Source organism: Phlebotomus papatasi, chromosome 1, assembly GCF_024763615.1.
Source record: "Phlebotomus papatasi isolate M1 chromosome 1, Ppap_2.1, whole genome shotgun sequence".
Classification (NCBI taxonomy): Eukaryota; Metazoa; Arthropoda; class Insecta; order Diptera; family Psychodidae; genus Phlebotomus; species Phlebotomus papatasi.
Window position 1 is genome coordinate 109,394,887 of NC_077222.1, and position 26,597 is coordinate 109,421,483.

The following is a 26,597-nucleotide window of genomic DNA, read 5'->3' on the forward strand; positions in this document are numbered from 1 at the left end:
ACACTCTCTATATGCACAGCTTTTGTGTCGGTTGTATTCAAAATCTATTTGTTTACATTTTGACAAAGTAATGTTCAACGCACAATTGCTTTTCTTTATAAACATGTTTTCAAAATTTTATTTGAGAGTGAGCGAGATGACTAGATTTAGGTTTCACTCCCTCTCATTGAAATGTCAAAAGTATGTTTACAAAACAAATGTTATTGTGCGCTGGGCATAATAAAGAAAATTATTTTCTTGGTAACTAATTTTTCTTGTTTTTAATTTCCTTAATTTTATTTTTTCTGTCTCATATTATATTTAAAATAACACGGGAAATTCTAGAATCTAGAACAATAAAAAAAATGATAATTTATTAAAAGAAAGAAAAAAACCGTTGGGAATTTCAAAAAAAAGTTGTGCATATTCAGAGAGAGAACTGTCAAAAAAAGTATCCAAACTGTGCATATAGAAGAGAGACAGCACTGTATCATTAAATGAAACTTTTAAACTAATTTACTTTTATATTTCGGTAGAATTTTCATGGTTTGTGGGATTCATATCACTACTGATGCGATAAACGAGATTGTTACGTCAAATTTTTAAGATATTTAGTAACAATCTCACAAGATTTAATGACTAAATTTTTTATCTTCAATCAAAAATATTTAATACTATTTTTCAAAACTTGTTTTCCTAGCGACTAATATTTTCTTTTACCACTTGATTTTGATGATTTTTTAAATAAAATATGTAAAATAATGACAAGGCCATAAGTTATGACCAATTTGAGAAGATTTATTAACTTGTGGCCACGGCCACAGTATTTGACGCATGGCGCGCTCACAGATATTTAGCGAGTTGTCACTCGTGTAATTTCATTTAGTGAATCTGAGTTTTCTAGCAAAAACTTAATAAAATTAAAGGTAAGTGTGGAAAACATAAAATTGTTTATAAGAGTGATATAAGTTGGACATAGTGTAGACCTAGACACACTTACGACTAAAGTCCAGAGACGACTAAGCTAGTTCATAGCCAAATCAGTTCCCGACACACTACGAACGAGGATTAGCATTTACTGGCATCCACAAAACATAACTTTCATAGGTTTTTATGCAGATATTTCTACTGAAATGCACTAATACTCCTCTGAAAATGAAACTACTTTTAAATTTACTTCACAATTCACGTATAACAACAAGAATTATTCACAAGAATCGCCGTAATACGGCGTAATACGGCGTACGTAATAGTATTACATCATAATTTTAATGCATAATTTCAGATTCCATTTATATTATATGAATAACTCCCTCGAGTAGTACTAAATGACATCAAAAGGAATTGATTTACTAAACAAATTAACACGCAATACTAATTTCTCATTGCAACTACGTAAACCTTGTTTTAAGATTTTCAGTAGTTTTCCGTGAACGTCGCAACTATGTCGCAACAATCTCTCTCGGAAGCGTGTTGGGATACTTTTAAACAATTGAGCGATACCGTCCGGTTCATTGGCTGCAATGGCTTAGACTTTGATCATAGGAAGCCCCCGAATATTTTCACCTACATAACAATTTTCCTTGTAATTTTATTGCATATAATGGGACTGACATCCATGTACCTTTTCTCGGACAGTTTAGAAAAAATGGCAGAGGCCATTTTTACTGTTGTTATAGCAGCTCAGGCAGGAGCGAAGGTCTATATGGTAGCCCGAGATTTTACTATATTTCATGAGTTGGTTAACCAAGCAACGGGTTTTGTGACTGAATATCTGGAAAATCCTAATGTTTGCTCTATTTTTCGACGATACATCAACGCGTGTAACATCTTCAGAAGATATATAGCTCGATTGTACACTTTTGTTGGCATAGGTCTTATTGGTGGAAGTATTTCTATTCCGATTTTAACTAAAACCAAAATCTTGCCATATGGCGGAGTTTTACCGATTTTGGACCACGAAAGTGATTATGGATACCTCATCAACCTTGTAACCTACATGTTCATTATAATTTATGGAGTATTTGGTTTCTTTGTCAGTGACTATTTCTATCTAAATGCAATGTTTATGGCTTGTGGACAAATTGAAACAATTGATGTAATTTGTCAAGATCTCACAACCTACTTGGAAAAACATGAATCTCATGAAATTCGAAAGATTGACAGTTTAATCGCCATGATTGTTAAGACCCAACAAAGACACACCAAGTACATGGCGGTCTTTGACGAACAATTCAGTTTACATTCTTTTGTAATAATCATGAGCAGCATGATGGGAATAGCCATTTCAATGTTCCTGTTTATTAAGAAGGGTTGGATAAATGGAGTTCTTATGATGATTGTATTTTTCTGGGAGATATTTACACTCTGTTTGATGGGTGGAATCTATCTTATAAAATTGGAAAAAGCTGAGATTGAATTGTATGAAACGAAATGGTATCTCCTGCCTGAGAAGAAACAGAGAATGTTCGTCTGCATTATCCAATACATGCAGGCTATAAAGGAACCAGAGGCGTTATCATATGTTCCGCTGAACTTTAACACTTTCGTTAATGTAAGCTTGTATAAGTATCTTCATTTATGACAGAGGTGTCCAAGAAAACCGTTTGAAACCGAATAAATGTCAAACTAAGTTTATTCAGGTAGCGTTTTGACGGTTTTGACCATCGACGTACATGTTTCATTTGACGTTTTTCGGTTTCAAACGGTTCTTGCACGCCTCTGATTTATGATAAATTACCAATTTTAATTTTTTTTGTAGTGCTTGAAACTAATGTATCAACTATTGATGGTCCTGCTAAACATGTCTACATAAGACGCAGTATAAAGGATCAATCTTATTGCATGAAATAAAATATTTACAGCATTCGCCACTCTAGTAGCACTCATCACTTTGAAGTGTAAAAGGAGGAATGGGTGGAATATCTCAAAGGATAATTTCTTTTGAGTGAAGCCTTATGAAATGTGAAAGGAAAAAAACTTCACACGCTATTGCAACAAGTTTCTTTTGTTAATTGTACAAGAAAGATCAATAAAAACCTAATGGCTTCATAAGAATGACTATATAGGTACTTATGTATGATTTTTTTTCGACATTTTCTGTTTTTGTTGAGTTTCTTTAAGGATTAAGGGGTGGAATTACACTTATTTCCACCACTGTATTCCACTTAGAATTCCGCGAAGTTATCAGTTGTTTTTCGCGTGGATTTGCTTGTATTTTCTTGCAATATATCTGAGAGCATTCCCTGGAAATTGATTAAAAAATTCCTTAGAATATTTCGAGTATAATTTCCTTTGCATTTCCGACTAAGAATCCATGGAAGTAAACGCTAAAATTCCGCACTTACTTTTCGCCCTAACGATATAATTCTTGCGAGCTATACATACATACTCAAATGTACGATATGGTAGCAATCGGAGCAATATTTTCAACTCAAAAGTAGAACAACTGAGTGTTTGTATGATAGATGAATGCTCTCCAAATTCCAAGATACCAATTATCACAGATCCTCCATTTATTTGTGGATGTTTTTATTGTAGAAATTTTGTATGAAAATTCCACGCCATTTTTAATAAATTTTAGAAATTATTTTAAAGAAAAATATTTAAAAAAAAACCACTGGAATAGTCGTGGAATTCCGTAATACAGTAGACTCCCTCAAATTCGGGCATATGGGACCGAAATGTCAGCCGAATTAGACAGAAATTCGGGCGACAAAGTTTTTGAAATGCAACGATTTTTTATTCATGTGCATATAGATATTGAGTTTACACACTCATATTTAACGTAAATTGCATGAAAATCTCTCAATAATGCAAAATCACATTAAAACTAAAGGTGTCTACACGGTGAACAATTTTCGTCAAAAATTACTTTTTTGAAGGAAATTAGCTGCAGTGCTGTAGGCAGAAACGTCAAAATTCTGTCAAAAATGCAATTTTTGACGAAAATTGCTTCCAATGTGTAGAGGCCTTAAGACAAACCATGTCAAATTTGAGCATATTTGATTCATTTGATAATCATAATCAAACTTGAAAAATGACAACAAAATTTTCAAATGTAACCGCTGCCCGAATTAAAAAGTAGCCCGATCTTAAAAGAGCCGAATTATAGCAAGAGTCTACTTGTACTAACACTTTAAAAAAACCCAAAGTGGAATTTTACTCCAATTTTAAGTTTGGAGCTTTATAGTACAAATTCCATTCAATATTATACTAAAGTGATAATACAGAGAATTTAATTCGCTTTCGTTTAGTAGAAAAAAAACTTAATAACTTGTTTATTATTTAAAAAATTGGGAAAAAACTAAAAAATGGGTGTAGAATACCAAATTGGTGTAAAATGCCACTTTTTATATATGGAGTTGGCATCCGAAATGGACATTTGAATGGCCTATAATACATAACATAAAAAATGTTAATATTTTTGAGTTTTGTTACGATTCGAAAAAATCGCAAAAAATACGTGAAAATGTTAAAATAATTATTAAAAATTAAGTAATATAAGACCTAATGGTAAATTAAAAAAAAATAAGGTGAAAATTCACTTTTCGCTTTGTTTTTCCTTTTCCATTCCTGGTTGGAAAAGCACAAACTGTACATGAGAATTTGAAAATTTTACAGGAAAATATATAGATATGATTTCTAAGATTCTTGCCAAATTGCTAGGAAAAGAGAAATTCAATAGAAATTGCCTTTTTGCTACAAAAATCTGTAAAAAATCACTTTAGCATTTGTTGTCAATTTTCACAAAATTTATATAAAAATGACAATAAAAATGGGAAACTATTTATTAAAAAAATAATTTATAAGTCCTAGAACCTAGAACTGCTGTAGAAGTCTTACGGAACGAAAATCTATTGAAAAATTGCTTTTTTGTGGAGAATATCTGCACTGGCATTTTATGCCAGTTTGGTATTTTTCGTGATATTTTAGCTCGGGTTTTAAAGTGTTAAACCATGGAAGTTTCTAAGGCCGTTGCATGGAAAATTCCGCGGAGAATTTCATGGAAATAAAGAGGATTTTTCCGAATTTTCAAATGGCTGACTGCGGAGTTCTATAATAATCCATAGGAAAAGTCAGTCATAGCAAACTCTTTAATTAAGAACTTTTAGATAGTTCTTAATTAAGTACTTAGCATTAAGGTTAAGGTAAGTCATGTCATCATCATTAATTAGGGCGTTTTGGTAAGTGCTTAATGTGCTAGCCGGGATGTTTCTTCTTGATGGATTTGTTAAGAAAACTGCTCATGAAACCCCTTAAGAAAATTAAATGAAAAACAAATCTAAGTCAGTTAAATTAATTAAATTTATTACCAATGTACATTTTTTGGAGAATAGAGTAACAAATTGGAAAGTAACACTGATACAAAAATAAAAATTTCCCAGAGGTTTGAGGCTGAGGACTCTGGGTTTGCCGGGCGGTTTTCTACTCTCGTCTCAGATTGTCCAGACGAGCTTGGAGATCAGCATCTGCATCAGACACGGGTGAAGAGGTTCCTCCACCACCACCTGTGGCCCCACCAGCCGCTCCAACGGCCGCAGCCTGAGGTTGTTTCATGCCAGACACGGAAAGAGATCCGGAAGCCTTGAAAAAAAAAAATGCCCGTGAGTTTTCGGTTTGTTTTTCACCAAGAATTCCTACCTGAGGCAGTCCTGAGAGTTGATCGTTGAGTTGAAGGCCCAGTTCATCAAGGACTTGAGCTACAACAGCATCAGATTCCTCCTCGTCTCCTTCATCTTCCATTGCATCGTCTATCGCGTCGTTGATCATCTCCTCCTTCATGTCCATCATCTCGGATTGCCTCTCGAAATCATGGAGAATTTTCTGAATCTGTGGCAGATTTAGCTGCTTATTCATGTTCTGCATGGCCCTGGTGACACCCTTCATCGCCTGGGCCATTGTGTTCTGGGACTTGAGCGTCTGAATCTTGAGGGACACTGCCTGAATGTTTGCTTTCATCAACATGAATTTCTTCACGTACCGGCGAGTCCTGACCAGATCTTTAGCCATGATCTTGACAGCATCCATTTGACCTTCCTTGGCCAGTTTCTTGATGTCAGCAATTACTTTCTTCTCCTGCTGCTCCATCTTCATCTTTTCCCTGTCCAGATCTCTCATGGCTTTATTTAAGGCACGCTGATTTTTCCGCAGCATCTCCTCAGGGGTCATCCTCTTCCCGAACAGCCACTCCATTTTCAATGCTTTTCCCCGGAACACAGTCAAGAAAAAGGAAAATTTCACTAAACTTCTTCACAAGATTGGTGACTCACTTTTATTGTTTTTGCATTACAGCAGGGTTGCACAAAATTGACAGAAATTATCAAAGGCGCGAAATTTAAAAACAAAACTTCCTGGCAATAAAATTCGAACATAATTTACACAAAAATTATTGAAGTAACTATTATCACTATTATTGATAAATAGTACCCAGTTCAATATAAAACGCTTTTCTTAAAGCTAAAATTAGGAAAATAATGATCTCAGCTGTTTTTTAAAGTTCTGAGTACGACCCTGGAGCCCCTCAAAAAGATTGACAGCACCGTCATCGAATTTCGGATATCCCAGTGGACAACCTACTGCTTACTTTACCCAGACCTGAGCTAAAAGAACTTTCCAGTTCAAACCTTTGAAGTGTGAACATCGTTATTTTTTCAGTGCAAGAAAACTATTGTGGTTTTTGTGTTTAAATTAAGATAAAACAGTTTTTAATCAGCTTTATATATTAATTAGTGAATTTTTGATCTTTTATAGTAAAATAGTGTGAATAATTTAGAACATTACAAAAGGCAGTGGAATAAAGAAAGCCCTCCTTGGAGGGCAAAGAAAACTCTGGGGAAAAATGAAATCTCATAAAAAAGGAAAGGAAAAAGTTGCAAATTCATCCCCGAAAAATCACCCCCTACCCAAAGAAGCGCGTAAACCATATTCGAGACAAGAAAAATCAGAGGACATCATGCCGCATAAAAAGACAAAGATATCACCAGAAGACGAAGAGATGAATTTCCAAAAAATTCATGAAGTGATAGGAGTTTCACCAGTGAAGACAATAAACACCCAAAACGAGATGACTCATGAAGATGCAGAAATGGAAATTGCAGCTGAACAAACATCTGGAAAAAGGGTTAGCAATGAAAAAAAAACCGAGGCGCCGACAAAAGAGCTAAAGTACAAACATACGGATAGAGGTCCGTTTGTGATTGTTCTGAGGAAAGAAGACACACCGTACACAGAACTCGCAAAAACTATTTTAAAAATTGTTGGAAAACAAAAAATAGAAAAGATCATAAAAATGGATGAAAACAGCATCAAGGCAACCCTCAAAGACCCCGAATCGGCCAATAAAATCCTAAAAGATACTGGAATAGCAAGACTGCAGAAAATCCAAGTATCAGTCCCAGCGATGTATCTTACATCAATTGGGGTAATTGACGATGTGTCAACAGAACACTCAGATGAAGAATTATTCGACTCACTGGAAGCTGATGAAGCCATCACCAAAATTGAGAGGATCTCAAAATGGGATGAAACAAAGAAGAAAGCATCACCCACAAATAAGATAAAAATTTTTTTCCGATGTTTCACTCTCCCGAAGGAAGTGAAACTATTTATGATACCCTATAAAGTGCGCTTCTTTTTCCAAAAACCTACCTTTTGTTCCAACTGTCTCAGCTATGGTCATTTTAAAAAAATATGCAAAAAAAAATGAAAAGAAATGCCAAATATGCACCAAAAACGAAACTCCCAATCACGAATGTTCGACGTTCTGTAAGTTCTGCCAAACTGGGGACCACAAAACGAATGATATCACCTGTGTTGAGAGGAAAAGACAATATAAAATCAAGGAAATAATGGTGAAGCAGAAGAAAACATACAGGGAGGCTTTAGAGGAACTCAACAATGGAGGAGATTTTCCAAGACTACCAAAAACTGATTTTTCAACCGAATACTCTCAAATTAGAGATTTATCTGTTAAGAATGCTGGTCTCATTGAGGCACTAGACAAAATCAAGGACTTAGTGCGCGAAATCTGCACTAACGTCACATCGGAGGAGAGCTACAAAAATGAGGTATTAGTGATTAGTAGATTGAGAGACATTTTAAAACACAACCAAAAAATCTTTGTTTAAATGATCAAATTAACTCAAATTAATATTAGAAGTTTGAAAAGAAACAAAGAAGAACTTTTATATTATGTTAATGATATTAAAAGTGATATCATATTATTAAGTGAAACTTTTACAAAAAAAGATGAAATAGTTAAAATACCAGGTTTTAAACTATTTTTAAACAGTAGACTTGTTGGATGGGGTGGTGTGGGAATTGCAATTAGAAATCAGTTTGATGCAAATGCATGCATACAAAACTCATTTCAATATAATGCCATCGAAGTTGTAGAAGTTAAACTAAGAACGAAAGATAAAACCTACAATGTAATATCTTGTTACATCCCACCTGATTCAAATAACGAAATAGTTAAACAAGACTTTCAAAAATTAATAGATACATATAACAATAAAGAAAATGTCATTATAGGTGGAGACTTAAATGGTCACCATGAAATGTGGGAAGACAATTCAAAGAATGATAGTAGAGGAATAATTTTAGCAGATATTATTACTGAATCAAATCTTATTTGTTTGAACAATGGATCTCACACTTACGTTAATATACATAAAAATTATAGTTCAGCAATTGATATAACATGCGTTTCCCAAGATCTAATCACTAATACGAGTTGGTTAGTCGATAATTCACATTTAATTTCTGATCATTATGCGATTTCTATAGATATTCACAGTAATGACACCACTTATCACAATAGTATCAAACAGAAAATAAATCATAAAGGTATTGAAAGTCAGTTACAAGAAATTAATTTTGAACATAATCCCAATTTACAAGAAATAGAGAATTGCCTTAAAACTATTATCCAGCAAAATACAGTAAATATTAATATACAAAACAACAAATATATCCCGAAAATCTGGTGGAATGAATACCTCACAAATCTTTGGAAAATCAAAAGAGCCAAATTAAGGATATATAGAAGAACAAAAAATCTCTTCACGCTGATTGAACTCAAAAAAATAACATGTAAATTAAAAATAGAAATAAGAAAAGCTAAAAAGAAAGCCTGGATAGAATTTCTAAACAGTATAAATCCAAATCATGATATAAAAACTATCTGGAATAAAGTAAATAAGTTCAATACCAAAAAATATAAGGGGAATAATAGTATCTTAAATAATGAAGAAATGGGTAAAAAATTCTTATCGAATAATTATGTAGACGAAGATGAACTTATTTTTCCCATCGAAAAAGTAGAGATTAATTATGACTTCTGCCAACTGCAAGAAATAGACCTCATAATAAAAAATAGCAATAAATCAGCTCCAGGTATAAACAAAATTTCCAATAATATTTTAAAAATGCTACCTCCAAATCTTTTAAGAAATCTCGTTAACAGTTTTAATGAAGTATGGAAAAGACAAGCACTCCCAAAAGACTGGAAAGAAATAAAAATCATAGGCATCCCGAAACCCAACAAAGACCCATCTAATATAGAAAACTATAGACCAATCTCATTAATAAATAACATTGCTAAATTGTTTCACACTATTCTAAAACAAAAATTAGAGAAAATATTAGAAGAGAATAATTTAATTCATAAGAATGTTTACGGTTTCCGTAAAAATAAAAACATAACAGATTACATAATTAAACTAATTGAAATAGTACAATATAACAAAAGGAATAATAAAAAAACCATGATTATTATAACAGATCTAAACAAAGCATTTGACAGAGTAAACGTCTTCATCCTAATTGAAATATTGAAGGACATGAATATTCCTATTGAAATAAGAGAGTGGATCAAACAATTTTTAGTTAACAGAAAAGTCACTTTAGAATCAAATGATTACAGTTTAATAGTTAATACAAGTGCAGGCCTCCCCCAAGGGTCAAAACTAAGCCCAACTCTTTTCAATATTTATACATCAAATTTACACAAATTAAATGGAGAGCATTGTGAGATCATGCAATTTGCAGATGACATTAGCTTAATTATCTCAGGAAATACGTCACAAGAACTATTTTTTAATGCCAATACAATTCTTAGTAAATTTAATGAAGCCATTAACAGATTAAGACTGAAATTAAATCCTGAAAAATGTTCCTTTATGATATTTGATAATAGCCGTACACATGATAATCAAAATGTAGTTTTAAATTATGTAAGTTTAGAAAGAGTTAAAAAGCAAAAAATTTTAGGAATAATAGTTGATGATAGATTAAGGTTTACTGCACATATAAGACAAGTGAAAGAAAACTGTAAAACTTATATAAATATGTTAAAAATCTTCTGTAAATACCATGGAGGAGCTCATCCTAAAACTCTACTCAACGTTTATAACGCCCTAGTTAAATCTAGAATTTTATTTGGAGTACCAGCATTTTTCAACAAGGACCAAGACTGGATAAAAAATCCTTTTCAAGTGATCGCCAACCAAGCACTGAGAGGAATTATGGGATACACCAAATCAACTCCAATCAACGCTATTTTAGCAGATTCAGGCGAATTACCAATCCAAATGGAAATGGAATCAACAACTGCCAAGTACATCGCAAAAAAGATGTCCTTGGGACAAAGAATACCCAACTTACCGCAAATTAAACAAATTAAAAACGTACATAATTATCTCGAAGACATTGCTATAGTAACAAAAGAACAAAATATGCCAGTTAACCTTAAAATCAACAAAAGTTTAATAAGAGGCTGTGCTAATAAAAGACAATTAAATAATGTAATATTAAAACAAAGTGCACTAGAAACTATCAACCATTTTAAAGACTATGAAAGCATTTATACGGACGGTTCTCTAGCCAATGGCAAAAGAGGCCTAAGTATATTCTTTAAAAATAGTGGAGAGATATATAAAGCAAAAATTAATCAAAAAGTGTCAATTAAAGAAGTCGAATTAGTGGCAATTTATTTAGCAATAAAATTCAGTGTAACTATGAAAAAATCCAAAATAATAATATACAGTGACTCTAAAAGCGCGTGTGAAAGCTTAATAAACAAAAGTAATAAATTTTACGAAAATAAAATAAAAAATCTTGTAAGTGAAAATAATATCTATGTGATTATACAATGGCTGCCAGGCCATATAGGAATAGAAGGAAATGAAATAGCAGATAGAGAAGCAAAAAAAGCGTTAGACGAAGGAGAAGAAACAAACATTAAAATAACGTTTAAAGAAAGTCATAAAATAAGAAAAGATACAATGTGGGACATATGGAAAGAAAAATGGACAGCAATAAGTGAAATTAAAGGAAAATTTAACTATGAAGTGAGAAAAGGTTTGCTAGAACCAAAACCGTGGTTTAGTGAAATAAACTTATCAACAAAAGAAATTAAAACTTTATCAAGAATCCGAACTGGACATTGCTTTGACAAAAAATTCCTCAACCTAATGAAAATAGAACAAACTAATTTATGCGAAAATTGCAATGAAGTAGAAGATATAAACCATTTAATAATCAAATGTGAAAAATATAAAATGATAAGAGATAACTATATCTCAATTAAAAAAGAAAAAGAAGACATCAAAAAAATACTAAATCCTATTAACCATAAAACCTATAAAGACATTTGTGCGTTTGTAACAAGTATCAAAGCTTCCATATAAACCAGTAAATAGTTGAACAGTTGAACAGTTAATATTCATGTGAATTCAAATGTTACCAAAAAGATCCTGATAAACTCACAAGGGTTGCTTATTTCGACTTATCCTTAGGTCTGTAGCAACCCTGTAGAAAAAGATTTACAATGATCTTTAATCCATTGGCAACACACAGAAAACATTGATTAAAAAATATATATATAAAATTGATATCATGATCATCAACATCAACATTATAGCAGCGAAGACACACTGAAGAATTCAACACACATCAACAATTCAACGAACTCAAGTGGCTATATGGACCTTTGCTGAGTCTGACAGCCGTACAAATTAAAAGAAGAAGAAGAAGAAGAAGAGCTAAAAGAAAAGCCGAAGAGAATTCAGTGGTGCCATCAGTTGGTATTCTTCGAAATGCCGCGAAAATTCACGTTGAAAAAATGAGAGGTTTTTAATGTGAAAATTGTTTAATTCCTTAGAGTTAAGTCATTTTCACAAGAAAATCCTTTTAATAATTTTTTTTTGAATACAGTTACTTTGGGTTAATTGTGAGTAATTGTCGATATTACAACAAAAACATTGGGATGAAATTTTGTGCTGGAAGACTCATCTGTCTCAAAATTCAGGATTGGTTTGAGAAAAATCCTTTGGTACAACATTATTTTGGTTAATGAGGAATGCAAAAGTACATATTTAAAGAAGGTACACGACCTGCTAATAAGCATAAAATAGAGAAGAAAATATTTTGTGGCATTTCAGAGATTTTTTGCAACCGCAGCGCCGCCAGACGTTTGTCAAGTGAGTTCTTTGTATCTCTATCTCTCTCTCGAGTTGAATTGCGCGCGATTTAGGATGCTTGTCATTTGAAATGATATTTTCTTTAAATTTCTTCATATTTTCGCAAGATTCAAGTAAAAGGGTGTTTAGTGAACAGCTATCCGTCTTCCGACAAAGATGTCAAGAAGACAATTTATTTTTATGAGAGTTTTTCTTTCTTATTATGTCTTTTTGTCGCAAAAATATTCATCATGGCACCGTGAATAAGCGGGATTAGTGTTACCACCATGTCAATCTGCAATTTCCATTAGAACTATCAACACAAAATTTCCGATACTACACGACTTTTAATAAGTACAGGTCTGCTTTACACATACGACACATACTATGCCTTAGTTAGAGGCAATGCATTACATTACAACATAATGTTTTATTTAACTTATCTTCTTCTTTATTTTAATTTGTACGGCTGTCGGATTCAAAAATATCTATATTTCCGAACGGTTACAAAACTGTACAAAATTTCATGTTTTCTTTTGATTCATCTTGTTTGCTTATTTTCTAACAATTTTTATGTTTCTTTCATTTTATTGGTTTTACTGTAAATACGTATTAAAGTTCGCACAGTTCTTTTTCTACAATGAAATTACAGACCTATATAAATAAGTCGAAAAATAATTTCAATAAATTCTTGTTCTTAGTTCTTATTATTTTCGATTTTGTTTTTGTTTGTAGTTTCAGTTTTATTTTAAAATTTAGATCATGGTTACTTTGAATATGTTTTAATTATTTTCCTTATGATTTTTTTAAATTTGTCTTTAATTTTTTTTTGCTTTTTCGTTGTTTTTTTATGTTTAAATTGTGTGTATTTCTCGCAACTTCAAAATCCCCATTTGTGCTTTGAGTTTTGGACACAAAATGGCGCACGCCACGACTTTTCTCTATTAAACATAGTCCTTTAAAAATTCCAATACTTCCAAGAAACTTTCACCAAATTTGAACTAGTTTTAAATCTAACTGACCGCCATTTCAAAATGATTAATTCTAGCAACAGAAAAATTGTTTCACCGTGCTTTCCATCGTAACCTGTGCATTGCTACGCACTTTTGTTTTTAAATCAGTTAAACAAATCAGTCAAATTCCTGAATTGACCCCAAAATCTAAAAGTCGTCTGAAAAAATTATTTGACGAGTTTCCCAGAGCAAACAATACCTTATCAATTCCTTACAAATCAGTGTCTAATATGTCTTACGCTTTTACGCCTTACAAATTGCCAGAATCGCCGGACAGACGGGACAGACAAACCTTTGGGTTGACCACTGGGTAGATTCGGAAAAGTTTGCCATCGGTTTTCGAAATTTGGGAAGATGACGGGAAAGAAGCCCAGTAACGAAAGAGTTTTGGGTTCGAAAAATTTTGACGGTGGCGACCCCCCAATTTCTTCAGAGCATGGTGGTCACCATCAAAAACTAATTTAATTCTGTGCGGTGGCCACCAATGCGGCGGCGCTACGGTATTTTCCCCACATTCACCACCAAAAGTTCGGTGTTTGTACAGTAGTACGACGTGTAGGACTCTGTATAGTACTTGTGTTATGGAAAATTTGTACAGCGTGACACAAGACGTTCCTGGAACTTTGTTCCGGATTCGTCTGTCAGATGGCTGAATCCTCAGAGTTGTGATTTTTTTATTAGTGAAAAATGATAAATTAGTGTTTTTTCAAGCAATTGACCAGCAGGATTCCAGAGAGCAGTACAGGTACGTGATAATTTGATTGCAGTTCTGTAGAGTTTTTCATTTTTTAGGTCTTAAAAACACTGAAATATAAAAGTGACGCTTAGTGAGCGTCCTTTGGTTTTTGGGGCTCCCAAGGCAATTTTTTTTTATAAAATATTCTTGAAGAGCCCCAAATTCAAGTTAGTAGTGTTATTTAATAAGAAAAAAAAATATCTGGGCAGTAGATGAAAAAAAGGTTGCATTAGGAAGCTATAACCTCATTCTAATTCATTTTCCATCCGGAAGCCTTTTTTGAGCCCCACATTCAATTTATAATAAGGTGTGAGAATTTCCTCAATCTCCATGGATAAGTGTATTGGGTTTAAAAAGGATTTCTTTGATAGGATTTTTCTTTAATTTTTTTAGGGTAATTTAGGGCAACATGTTTTCATTTCTCAAACACTTTCTTTCCGGAAGTATCTTTTCTAGGGTTTCAGATCGTAATTAAGGATGAAATAATCGTATTTCCTCAATCCTTGTGGATCTGCGTGTTAGGTTTAACCCTTTAAGGACGAAATACTTTTTACTGACCGAAAATGAACAATGAAAATGAAATCGATAATCAAAATCAGTGACACGTTTTACATCTAACCTTGTAAAATCCAACAGTCTGATTCGGTGCATTTTTTACCTCTACTCTACATGATAGGGACAAAAATAACCTAAAAAATCAAGAAATTTTTCTGACGATACCAATGAATGATAATTGTCACTCTAATGAAAAATATAATGTATATGAGCGTAGTAACTTTCTATTCACAAAAGGGTTTTGCTTAAAAAAATTGGAATATAAAAAAAGTAATTTGAAAATTGCTCAATTTTGAGCTTAAATATAGCAAATAGCTGGACATTTGTGTGGGAATGAATTTGGAATGATTTCACTGGGAACGTAGTACCCGATCAGTAGAACAAATAGTATTATAGAGTTCTGTTCAAGGGAGGAGACGTGATGAAGTTGCATAGTACTGAATTAAACCATTTATTAAATTAAAAGGAGAGTTTTCCCTCGACATCCCCCTTTCCCAAATCCTACATTTGTAAAAAATATCCTAAATTCCTACAACTACGGTGCGCTTCCATTATTGAAACCATCACAAAAAGACAGCACTATTGTTAGAAGATGTGGTCTAACAAACAAAGAAAAAGAAAAGTAACGTTTTTGCTTATAACAGCAAATTATTTGAGGATCTGAAAAGCTATTGTCGCAAAGATTAAAAAATAAAAAATATAAATATTTGAATTTTTCGTTTATATCTTTTCAATTATGTAAAAGTAAATAAATATTTAAAATAAAAGTCTTCACCATTTTTAATTATTACTGAGATATTTTATTTAGGTCTCAAATAATTAAGACTAAAAAATAAAGGCCGCCAAAATATGAATATTTCAAAATTTAAAACTGTTAGCCTAGGTAAATGCTTGACGTAGACTGAAACATAGATACGTTCTGAAAAGGTCTTGACATCAGCTACAACATAGTAAAATTTCAGCCCAATCGGATGAGTTACAGGTGATCTTATAGATCTCATGCATCTTACCCTTAGATTGAAGATCTTCAATGTCGTTTATTATTAAAAATTGTTGATTTTTTTAATATTTATCAGAAAGTGCAGTCACCTGCACCTTATCTCAAATGTAAGCTTTTTTCTTAATTTTTTACATAGTAAAATTTTATAAAATAAATTCTAATGAAACAAAATCCATTCACTAACAACTGAATACAAATAATTTTACCCGTGACATTAGCTCTGAAAAATACGACCGATTTTAGTGTAAATTTTTCCCTGATTTCGTACACATTTCACGAGATATCTCCAAAACTACGTAGGTTGCCAATTTGGGGTTTTCGGTTGCCTATTCAATATTAAGTTGGCTTTTATTTTGGATTTATATTTTTTGCTAATTCATTCTACATTGACAGGAAACAGCTAATAAACCCAAAATTTTTTTCGGCACGCTAGAAACATATGGGAAACATAGGAAGTGTCATGCCTCTGATTTTACCCATTCACTCCCCTCCTTTCATTTTAACTTTTGAAGAGTAAAGTTAAGAAATAGCGAAAAAAAGGGCACAAACATTAAAAAGAAATAACTTTAGGTAGTCAGGAAAAAATATTTTATCTACGGGTCACACGGGTGACCCAATCGTCTTTAAAATGTTAAAAATAATTTATTTGATACTTTTTTCGTTATTTACTTTTAATAAGAAAATATTTTCATATGGGATTTTTAAAACTATTTTGTATAATCGTTACAGAAACACTGGAGTGCACCGAGTTAACACTTATTGAGAGCCAGCAACTATAAACTTACGTCAAATGACGAGAAGGACGGACATAAGCGGTTAGGAAAACATCGGCAGAAAACATAATTTCTAATTAATTTTAATAAATTTTTCAAATTTTCTCGATTTTGTATGGTATTCGCACTTTCACGATTTAAGTAGCACATTTTGCATTTGGGTATATTGAGATGGCAACCCTAAAACATAATACTTTTTTCGTATTTTAATAATTATTTCAAGTGGAACTTTTTACAAGTGATTTATGATGTTGGAGTTAGATTGGACTGCTCATATTTAACACATAACTTTCGTTCTAAAATATTTATTTTTTTGTTTTTATTTCTATAAGTAACTTAATTGCCGTAACTTGTTGAGATATAGAAATGTCATTTCCTGGACATATTTTCTGTCTTTCATTTTTTCATCTTTCATTTTAAATGTAAATAATTTTATATTATACAACTTTCTAAAACATAAGAAAAAACAGTTTCTATATTTGAGAAAAAAATGAATCTTTGATGCAAAACATGTTATTTTTGCGCGATACGCCACTCTTATTCTTAGAAAATACCAGTATTACACATAATATTTCTGGAGATTTGACTCAGATTTTTCACAAATGTGACACTTTGCATGGATTAATACAAGAACACTTTTTTTTAATAAAATATTAATCAATAGTTAATTATTATTGAAAGAAATAGTTTTTTGTGCCTAATTATCATTTAATTTTTATCACTAGAATGAATGAAACGCCACTCTTTAATAATCTTTTTAAGAAAATCAGCAAAAAATATTTATGAAAATTTAAAATTAAAGAAAATGTTCAGTATAAACCTTTTTAAGATAAAACCGGATTTAAAATGTACACAATTTTCTATCTAATTATGTAATGAAAAATTAAAAAATCCCAAAAATGCTCAAAATGCCACTAAAATCGCGAAAATACGATATATAAATAACATAAAAAATTGTAATTAAATTAATTAATTGTATTTTATAAATTTAAATGCAAATAAATTTAATTTTAGTATATATTTTAGATTTATTATTAAAAATACGGTTAAAACCGGTAAAAAACCGTTGGTCAGTTGAAATTAAAAAAATGTCGTTATTTTAAAATTCAAAAATTGCGAATTCCCCACAGCATTTTCACCACTCAACCCCGAACAAAGTTCCTGGAACGTCTTGTGTCACGGTCATTAAAATTTCCATAAGGCAAGTACTATACAGAGTACTACTTGTCGTACTACTGTACAAACACCGAATTTGCGTTACTGGGAGATGGCCAAGGTGGCTGTGATTGTGATTACAAATATTTGCATTTTGGCTGAATTTATCTGGAAATACTTCTTATAAGTGTATCAAAAACATTGGAGCGTGATGGCAACAACAGCATACAAAAGATCCTCATCGGAAATTTACCAAACTATTCAGGTACAGTACTGTCTACGTAGACTCTTCGATATCCAGCACTTCGATGTCAGCCGGATATCGAAGAGTCTACTGTAACTCAAAAATTCCCCGGAACTGGAAAGTGAGGTTATGAAGCTGTATTTTTATTGTTTATTTTTGTTTATTTTTTGAAGGAAATCTCAAGGAATCGCAACCAGAAGAGGCTGAGATTGATTGTGAAGAAACCTGCAATTTCCACATCTATTACTATCTTCACTGGATTGCTCGAAAGTGCCAGCAGCAGCAACGATGCCTTGCAGATTCTCATCAAAATTTCTGATGCTCTGCAATTTGAGGAGCCGGAGATGACTGAGGCTGTCCGGAAGCTCTCTGAGCACTACAAAAGGGAGCAGGAGAGTGCAGTGAGAGTGAAGATTTTGGCGCTGTTTGGGGATTTTGCTGCAGAAACGTGCTACGACGGGACGTTGCTTGCTGATGAAGTTCTTGGTCTGCTGAAGAGTGAAACCTCACCGAAAGTGATCTGTCAGGGACTTCACAGTCTTCATAAGATTGGAGTCAGTCAATCCCTGCCGCCGATTCATGTGACAAAGGTCGTCCTTGCCGCCAGGAATAGCCTGACTTCGCAGAGTCACAATGTCCAGAGGCATGCTCTTCTGCTCCTGGGAGCTTTTGTGTCCGTTGAGGATAATTCAGTTGATGAAGAAGTTGAATTGATTGGGAGGTACACAGACTCCCAGGATTCTCGGGTTAGAGCCCAGGCATTCCGATCAATTCTGACCTTGGGAAGTCGTGGAGTTGATCTCACGCCAAAGCTCTATTCCCGGGCCACGGATGCGCTCAAGGATGATTATGAGTGTGTCCGGAAGGAGGCTCTGCAACTGGTTTATGAGCTTGGCATTCGTCATCCGGAACATATGATCCTCGTCCCGGACTCGGACATGGAAATGCGTCTGGTGGATGCGGCTTTTGGGAACGTCTGTTCAGCCATGTGCGATCTCTCAATGCAGGTAAGCCAGATCCTCCCTTTTGCACTTTACATTTTGAAAAATTGAATACTCATTCACTTGGAATCGATAAAAATCCAATTCTTGGGAATTATTGCAAACCACAAGAATGGCCAAATCTGGGATATTTTTTGTAAGACCCTAAATGATTCCCAAGATAAGATATTTTCGTTCGGGAAATCGCAAAATTGGTTTTCTGGATACGTAACGGCCCAAAAGAGTTAAGGGTACCTAAGGAAAGCGTTTTTATTGGCTTACGGGGAACCTACACCTTTTCCTGGGAACTCACGGGGACCCCGAGGAATTTACATATTTTTCAAGAACCCCGGGGAATCTTGGAAATCCAATTATTTTTTCAGGAAACCCAGGGAACCCATACAAATTTCCAAGGAACCCTGGGAACCCGGGGAACCTATAGATTTTTTTTTCAAGATATCCAGGGAACCCATATACTTTTCCAAGGCTCTCAGGGAATTCATACATTTCTTCCAAGGAACCCGGGGACCCTGGGGTGCCCATACATTTTTCAGAGAACTCACGGAGAACTCAGGGAACCCACATGCTTTTTTAGGGAACCGGAGGAATCCGAGGAACCCATATATTATTCAGAGAACCCGGAGAATCCATAGATTTTTCCAGGAACCCCGGGGAACCCATACACATTTTCAAGGCTCCCAGAAAACCCATAAATTTTTCCAAGGAACCGGGGGAACCTTTCAGGAAACTCGGGAAACCCAATTCACTTTTTCAAGGATCTCGGGGACCCATGCACTTTTCCAAGCATCTCGGGCAACCCATAACTTTTCCAAGGCTCCCAGGGAACCCATAAATTTTTTAAGGTACCCGGAGAACCCCTCGGGGTACCCGGGGAACCCATGGATTTTTCAGGAAACTCACGGGGAACCCTTAGATTTTTCCAAGAACCTCGGGGAACCCATAAACTTTTCTAAGGATCCCAGGGAACCCAAAATTTTTTCCAAGGAACCCGTAGAACCCTTCAGGAAACCCGGGGAACCCATAGATTTTTCCAAGAACCCCAGGGAACCCATACAATTTTCCATGGCTCCCAGAAACCCATAAATTTTTTCAAGGTACCCGGAGAACCGTTCAGGGAACCCGGGAAATCCATAGATTTTTCCAAGAACCTCGAGGAACCCATACACTTTTCTAAGGATCCCAGGGAGCCCATACATTTTTTCAAGGATCCCAGGGAACCCAAAATTTTTTTCCGAGGAACCCGGAGAACCCTTCAGAGCACCTGGGGAACTCACAGATTTTCAGGAAACTCGGGGAACCCATATTTTCCAAGAACCCCGAGGAACCTATACACTTTTTCAAGGCTCCCAGGGACCTCATAAATTTTTTCAAGGAACCCGGAGAACCATCCAGGGTACCCGGGGAACCCATACACTTTTTCAAGGATCTCAGGCAACCCATAAATTTTTCCAAGGAACCGGGGGAACTTTTCAGGAAACCCGGTGAACCCATAAATTTTTCCAAGAACCCCAGGGAACCCATAAGTATTTTCAAGGTACCCGGAGAACCCCTCAGGGTACCCGGGGAACCCATAGATTTTTCAGGAAACTCACGGGGAACCCATAGATTTTTCCAAGAACCCCGGGGAACCCATACACATTTTCAAGGCTCCCAGGAAACCCATAAATTTTTCCAAGGAACCCGGAGAACCGCTCAGGGAACCCGGGGAACCCATAGATTTTTCCAAGAACCCCGGGGAACCCATAATTTTTTCAAGGATCTCAGGGAACCCATAATTCTTTTCAAGGTACCCGGAGAACCCTTCAGGGAACCCGGGGAACCCATAGGTTTTTCCAAGAACCCCGGGGAACCCATAGATTTTTCCAAGAACCCCGGGGAACCCATACACATTTTCAAGGCTCCCAGGAAACCCATAAATATTTCCATGGAACCCGGAGAACCCCTCAGGGAACTCGGGGAACCCATACATTTTTTCAAGGATCCCAGGGAACCCATAAATTTTTCAAAGGAACCCGGAGAACCCCTCAGGGAACCCGGGGAACCCATAGATTTTTCAGGGAAGTCACAGGGAATCTATACATTTTTTAGGGAACTCGGGGAACCCATACAATTTCAAGGATCCCAGGGAACCCATAATTCTTTTCAAGGTACCCGGAGAACCCTTCAGGGAACCCGGGGAACCCATACACATTATCAAGGCTCCCTGGAAACCCATAAATTTTTCCAAGGAACCCGTAGAACCCTTCAGAAAACCCAGGGTACCCATACAGTTTTCATGGATCTCAGGGGAATCTATTCATTATTCCAAGGAACTCGTGGAATTGATACATTCTTCCTGGAAACCCACGGACTTCTCGGGGAAGCTATATATTTTTTGGGGAACTGGGAACTCGAATCACTCTAATTACCAGGTCTAGAGGCCAAACGGTTGCTGATTGAGACTTGGGACTCTCGGGGACCCCCCCATAAATCGATCCTGGGTTGAGGTCACGAGTTTTCAAGGTCAAAAGTTAAAAAGGCTCTGGAGAGCGTATTTCTCAACCGAATAAAGAAATTTTGGGTTCGTTGAAAAGGTCTTGGAATCCCTGAACCGGTTTTAAGCGGTCTTTTGGGGTATAGAATTTCTTCTCTGAAGAGAATACCCTTTGCAGGTGAGGACTCAAGCTGCTGAGCTTCTGGGTGGAATGACGGCTGTTGGGAGTGAATTTCTCAATCAGACACTGGACAAGAAGCTAATGAGTAATTTGAGGCGGAAGAAGAGTCTGCATGAGAGGAATCTGGAGAATTTTACGAGTGGGGAATGGTCATCGGGGAAAAAATGGGCTGATGATGCTCCCAAGGAATTCCTCAATGCAGCTTCGATTTCATTGATTGCAACTGGAGCCTGTGGGGCTCTGGTTCATGGGTTGGAAGATGAGTTTCTTGAGGTTAGAACAGCGTCGGTTGATTCCATGTGTCGTTTGGCTTTGATTCATCCTCCCTTTGCCAGTACTTCCCTGGATTTCTTGGTTGATATGTTCAATGATGAAATTGAGAGTGTTAGGCTCAAGGCAATTTACAGCTTGACGAAAATCAGTAAGCATATTACGCTGAGGGAGGATCAACTGGAGACGATGCTGAGTAGTTTGGAAGATTATTCCGTGGAAGTCCGGGAAGGGCTTCATTTGATGCTGGGAGCTTGCAAAGTGTCCACTCAGGCTTGTTTGAAGTTGGTGGTGCAGAAGGTTCTTGATGTCCTTTCGAAGTATCCGCAGGATAAGGAGTCGGCTTTTGGGTGTTTGCAGAGAGTTGGTCAGAAGCATCCTGATCTCTGTATGGCTCTGACGCCGCAACTTCTGCAGGATCATCCGTTTTTTGACAGTGCAGAACGGGATGTTGAGGATCCTGCTTATGTCTGTATCCTGGTTATGTTGTTCAATGCTGCACAGCATCGTCCTCCTATGCTTTCGCTCTTTCCGGAAACCACAATTCGGCATTATGGGTATTTGAGGGATACAATGCCCAATTTCGTGCCGCATCTTATGCTGAGGACTGTGGTTGATCAGACGCAGATTACAGGAGCTACGGGGTCTAAGCAATTCCTCGAGACTCTCCTGAACAACATTGATGCTGCGTATTCGGCCCCAAGGGCACGTCAGGCTCTCCTGGAAGCTGCTCAGACAAATCTCGATCGTCTGGCTGAAATTGATCCGGCACTTTCGGGCACGGCTAATTTTACGGCAATGTTCCTGGGAGCACAGCTCCTTATCCATCAGCTTCAGAGCTGCATTGCCCCGAAGCAGAATAAGACACCATCCCGGGAATCGTTGAATCTTCTAATGAGGAAGTGTCTGAAACTGCAAAATCTCTTCTCAAACCTCACAAAAGATGATTGGCTCCTCGTGAAACAGATCAGTTTGAGAGCGAGTGCTCTGCATCTCGTGATTGTCGTTAAGGATCGTTCACAATCCGCTCTGGCTCCTTGTCAGCTCCTTCTGCACATCGCTGCGGACATCAGCGTCTTTCTCCAGGATAATCCTGAGATTGCGGCAGATAAGTTTTCCACCTCAATTCTCCAAGCTCTGGCGGCTATTAGTGACCCAAAACCCGGAAGAGTATTCTGGGAAATCCTCCCAATTGTCCAATCGGCAACTCCAGTGGTCACTCCCAGGGTCAATGTGGACATTAGAATGTGCACAGCCAGAATCCTGGAACCGTGCTTCGCGGCATCTCTTGAGAATCAAGTTAAAGTCACCGCGGGCTTAATTGCAGCAGTTCCTCTTGTCGCGGACATCGAGAACCTCCAGGAATTCCAACGACAAGATCTCCGGATTCGAGTAAAATACCCAGATCAAAATATTCATACAGTTGTACCGAGACTCCGGGATGTCAAGAGAATCCTCACGGAATCAGGAGAAGAAGTCAACAATTGGAGACTGAGGACAACAATCCTCCTTAGCCATGGAGTATGGACGGAAGCAACTCATGTGGAAATCTTCGTATGTCTCTCAGTTCGTCCGGGAACTGAACTGGAACTCTGCAAATCTGTCAAAATTATGTTTGCCCCAAAACCAGTAAAGAGGGGCATCTAAAGGCGTCTACATCTACACATTGGGAGCAATTTTCGTCAAAAATTGCGTTTTTGACAGAAATTTGACGTTTCTGCCTACAGCACTGCAGCCAATTTCCTTCAAAAAGCAATTTTTGACAGAATTTTAACGTTTCTGCCTACAGCACTGCAGCCAATTTCCTTCAAAAAAGCAATTTTTGACAGAATTTTAACGTTTCTGCCTACAGCACTGCAGCCAATTTCCTTCAAAAAAGCAATTTTTGACAGAATTTTAACGTTTCTGCCTAAAACACTGCAGCCAATTTCCTTCAAAAAAGCAATTTTTGACGAAAATTGTGCTCAATGTGTAGAGACACCTTAAGACAAAAAAGAAAACCAGGAATGTTCAATGCATTTGGGGGAACTTTTTATTTCGTTCAATAAATCATTTCAATAAAAAAAAATTCGAGTAAAAAAATGCTTAACACAAAAGTTTCAACTTTACAAAAAAATAAAACACTATTAATACACAAATGATATATAAAATATATTGGCAACTTTTTCCGATAAATAAATTAATAACATTTAATAATTATACGTTTTTTTTTCTTATTTAAAAGATTTTATGACAGGTTTTTCTCTTGTTTAATTTTGTGAAAACATCAATAAATTATATTTGTAAAATCATTCGAAATATTTGAAAAAATATATACTTTGGAGTATTATTTAGAAAGGAGAATTATAAGTTCATTTGAAGGTTGATTTACATGGAATTAAATATTTGGTTGAATAAAATATTTGAGTGACGTCGCATTGTGTGATTGGCTGGAACTTTGAAGACTTTACTGCTGTCAAAATTCAGCCAATCGGAAATCCCGCAGAGACCGAAAGATTTTACAGTAGACTCTCTCTCAATAGGACATTGGGGCAAAATGTCATCCGGTTTATCGATAGATTTGGGCGTCAAAGTCTCTGTAAATTCCACAAAAAGCGCTCAATTATAAAGAATCACGATAAAATAGGAAGAACTACACCGAATTTGAGCGAATTAGCTTCATAATTAAACGTGAAAATTGTCAACAAAATTTTTCGCCCGATTGAAAAAGAGCCGATTGAGCGAGAGTCGACTGCATCTTACTAAATATTTCATTACAGATTCTACCGTCAAAATTTATCTGAAGATTTTTTTATTTCGAAAATAATCAGTTTCCGTCCCTCATTGTCGTATCAACAGTTTGAAATTTCTGCTCATTCCGAGCGTTTGCAACCAGAATTTTCCCAATAGAAAGGACGAAGATCGGCTGAAGGCTGAAGTATTTTCTATCCGAATTTCGATATATCCCGATTGTCAATATTTCGTCGAAAAGATTAGCAATCGGGCTGACTTTGTATTGTGACTTCTCGTTGCAAACGACGCATCGTTGCGTAGCGTTGTTGGCCCAATCGACGATTTGTTAGTCTTCAGTTTATTGTGGCAAAAACCCAAAGAAAAAGTATTCGAAGATCAGTTTCGGAAGCCAAAGAAACACGTTTAATATGTATTGATTCCGAAAGCCAATGTAAGGACATTTACTGATTGGTTTCGAAAGCCGAAGAAAAGACATTTTAAAATCAATTTCAAAGGGCAAAGATAAGGCCCTCGACGCACTTACGACTTAGGCCGAAAGACGGCTTAGTGGAAAATGATAGAAATATGGTTTAACCATTATTTCGAATATATTTACCCTAAGCCGTCTCTCGGATTAATCCTAAGGTCTGTCAAGACCCTAAGACATTTAATATTCGATTTGTAAAGTTTAAGAAAAGACGTTCGAAAATCGGTTTCAAAAGTCAAAGGAAAGACATTCAAAGTTCGGTTTCGAAAGCTTAAGATAATACATTCAAAGATCGGCTTCAAAAGCTAAGAAAAGATATATTCAAAGATCGATTTTGAAAGCCAGAAAAAAGATATTCGAAAACCGTTTTCGAAAACCAAAGATAACACGTTCAAAGATCAGTTTCGAAAGCCAAAGGAAAAACATTCAATAAACAATTTTGAAAGACATTCAAAGTTCCATTTCGAAAGCTCAAGAAAAGACTTACGAAGGTCGGTTTCAAGAGGTAAGAAAAGACGTTCGAAAATCGACTTTGAAGAAAGAAAAAAGATCGGATTCGAAAGCCAAAGAAAAGACGTTCAATGATCAATTTTGAAAGTCAATGTAAAGACATTAAATTATGGTTTTCGAAGACCAAAGACGAAACATTCGTAGATCAAGTTCAAAATTCAAAAACATAGATATTTAATCCTCGGTTTACAAAGCTTAAAAAACACGTTCAAAGATCGGTTTCAAAAGTTAATGACTCCAGCACACCTTTTAGATCAGGAAAATTTCATGAAGTCGAAATTCGAATCCCTTTCTTTCTCACATGTTTTGCATATGACTATCTCATTCTTTCGCATACCAAATTCGATTGAACTAAATTTAATTTGGAGTGATGTTTAAAAGAAGAAGAAGAGTACAAGAGAATGAGATAGACATATTCAAAGCATGTGAGAAAGAAAGAAATTCGAACTTCGACTTCATGAAATTTAGCTGATCTAAAAGGTGTGCCGGAGCCATAAGAAAAGACATTCAAAGATCGGTTTCGAATGCCTAAGAAAAACAACATTCAATGATTAATTTTGAAAGCCAATGAAAAGCCATTAAATGACCGTATTCGCAAGCCAAAGGCAAGATATTCAAAATTAATTTTCGAAAACTAAGAAATATATTCGAAAATCGATTTTGAAGCCAGATAAGACGTTCAAAGACTGGTTTCGAAAGCTTAACAAAAAATTTAATCAATGATGATGAACTGGCGCAGGAACTTTTCCAGTGTTCGCCAGTGTATAAGGTCACCCTAAGATGAAAACACTTCTTTGAACTTCACGATCACTAAGAAAAATTGTGAGAAGATTATTTAGTTGAGTGACTGTTCGAAATTGTCCAAAAATTGATGAATTTCGATTTCATGAAATTTTTCTGATCCAAAAGGTGTACCAGATTTATTTATTATTATTCTGGCACATTATTCAGATCAAGAAAATATCATGAAATTGGAATTTCCACACTTTTTTGGACTTAGATCTAAATTGAATTTGTCTAAAAGTAAAGGTGATCTAAGATGGA

At 35.4% G+C, this 26,597-nt stretch overlaps 2 protein-coding genes across 2 annotated transcripts in view; one reads left to right on the plus strand and one right to left on the minus strand.

Annotated features, from left to right (window-relative positions):
• The window catches only part of LOC129799205 (integrator complex subunit 4), a 252,861-nt gene extending 228,680 nt beyond the window's left edge, over nt 1-24,181 (plus strand). The window contains exons 2-4 of the mRNA XM_055842894.1: nt 17,788-17,940; nt 18,093-18,926; nt 21,572-24,181. Coding sequence (XP_055698869.1) covers nt 17,887-17,940; nt 18,093-18,926; nt 21,572-23,491 — 2,808 coding nt within the window. The 5' untranslated portion in view covers nt 17,788-17,886 and the 3' untranslated portion in view covers nt 23,492-24,181. The remainder of the gene's footprint in view (nt 1-17,787; nt 17,941-18,092; nt 18,927-21,571) is intronic.
• Nucleotides 5,269-6,356, minus strand: LOC129799224 (charged multivesicular body protein 2a). The gene is made up of 2 exons (XM_055842921.1): nt 5,623-6,356; nt 5,269-5,565 (listed from the first exon to the last, which is right to left on the minus strand). The coding sequence occupies exons 1-2, from the start codon at nt 6,172-6,174 to the stop codon at nt 5,407-5,409; spliced, it is 711 nt and encodes a 236-aa protein (XP_055698896.1). The 5' UTR covers nt 6,175-6,356; the 3' UTR covers nt 5,269-5,406.
• Nucleotides 24,182-26,597: the final 2,416 nt, after the last annotated feature.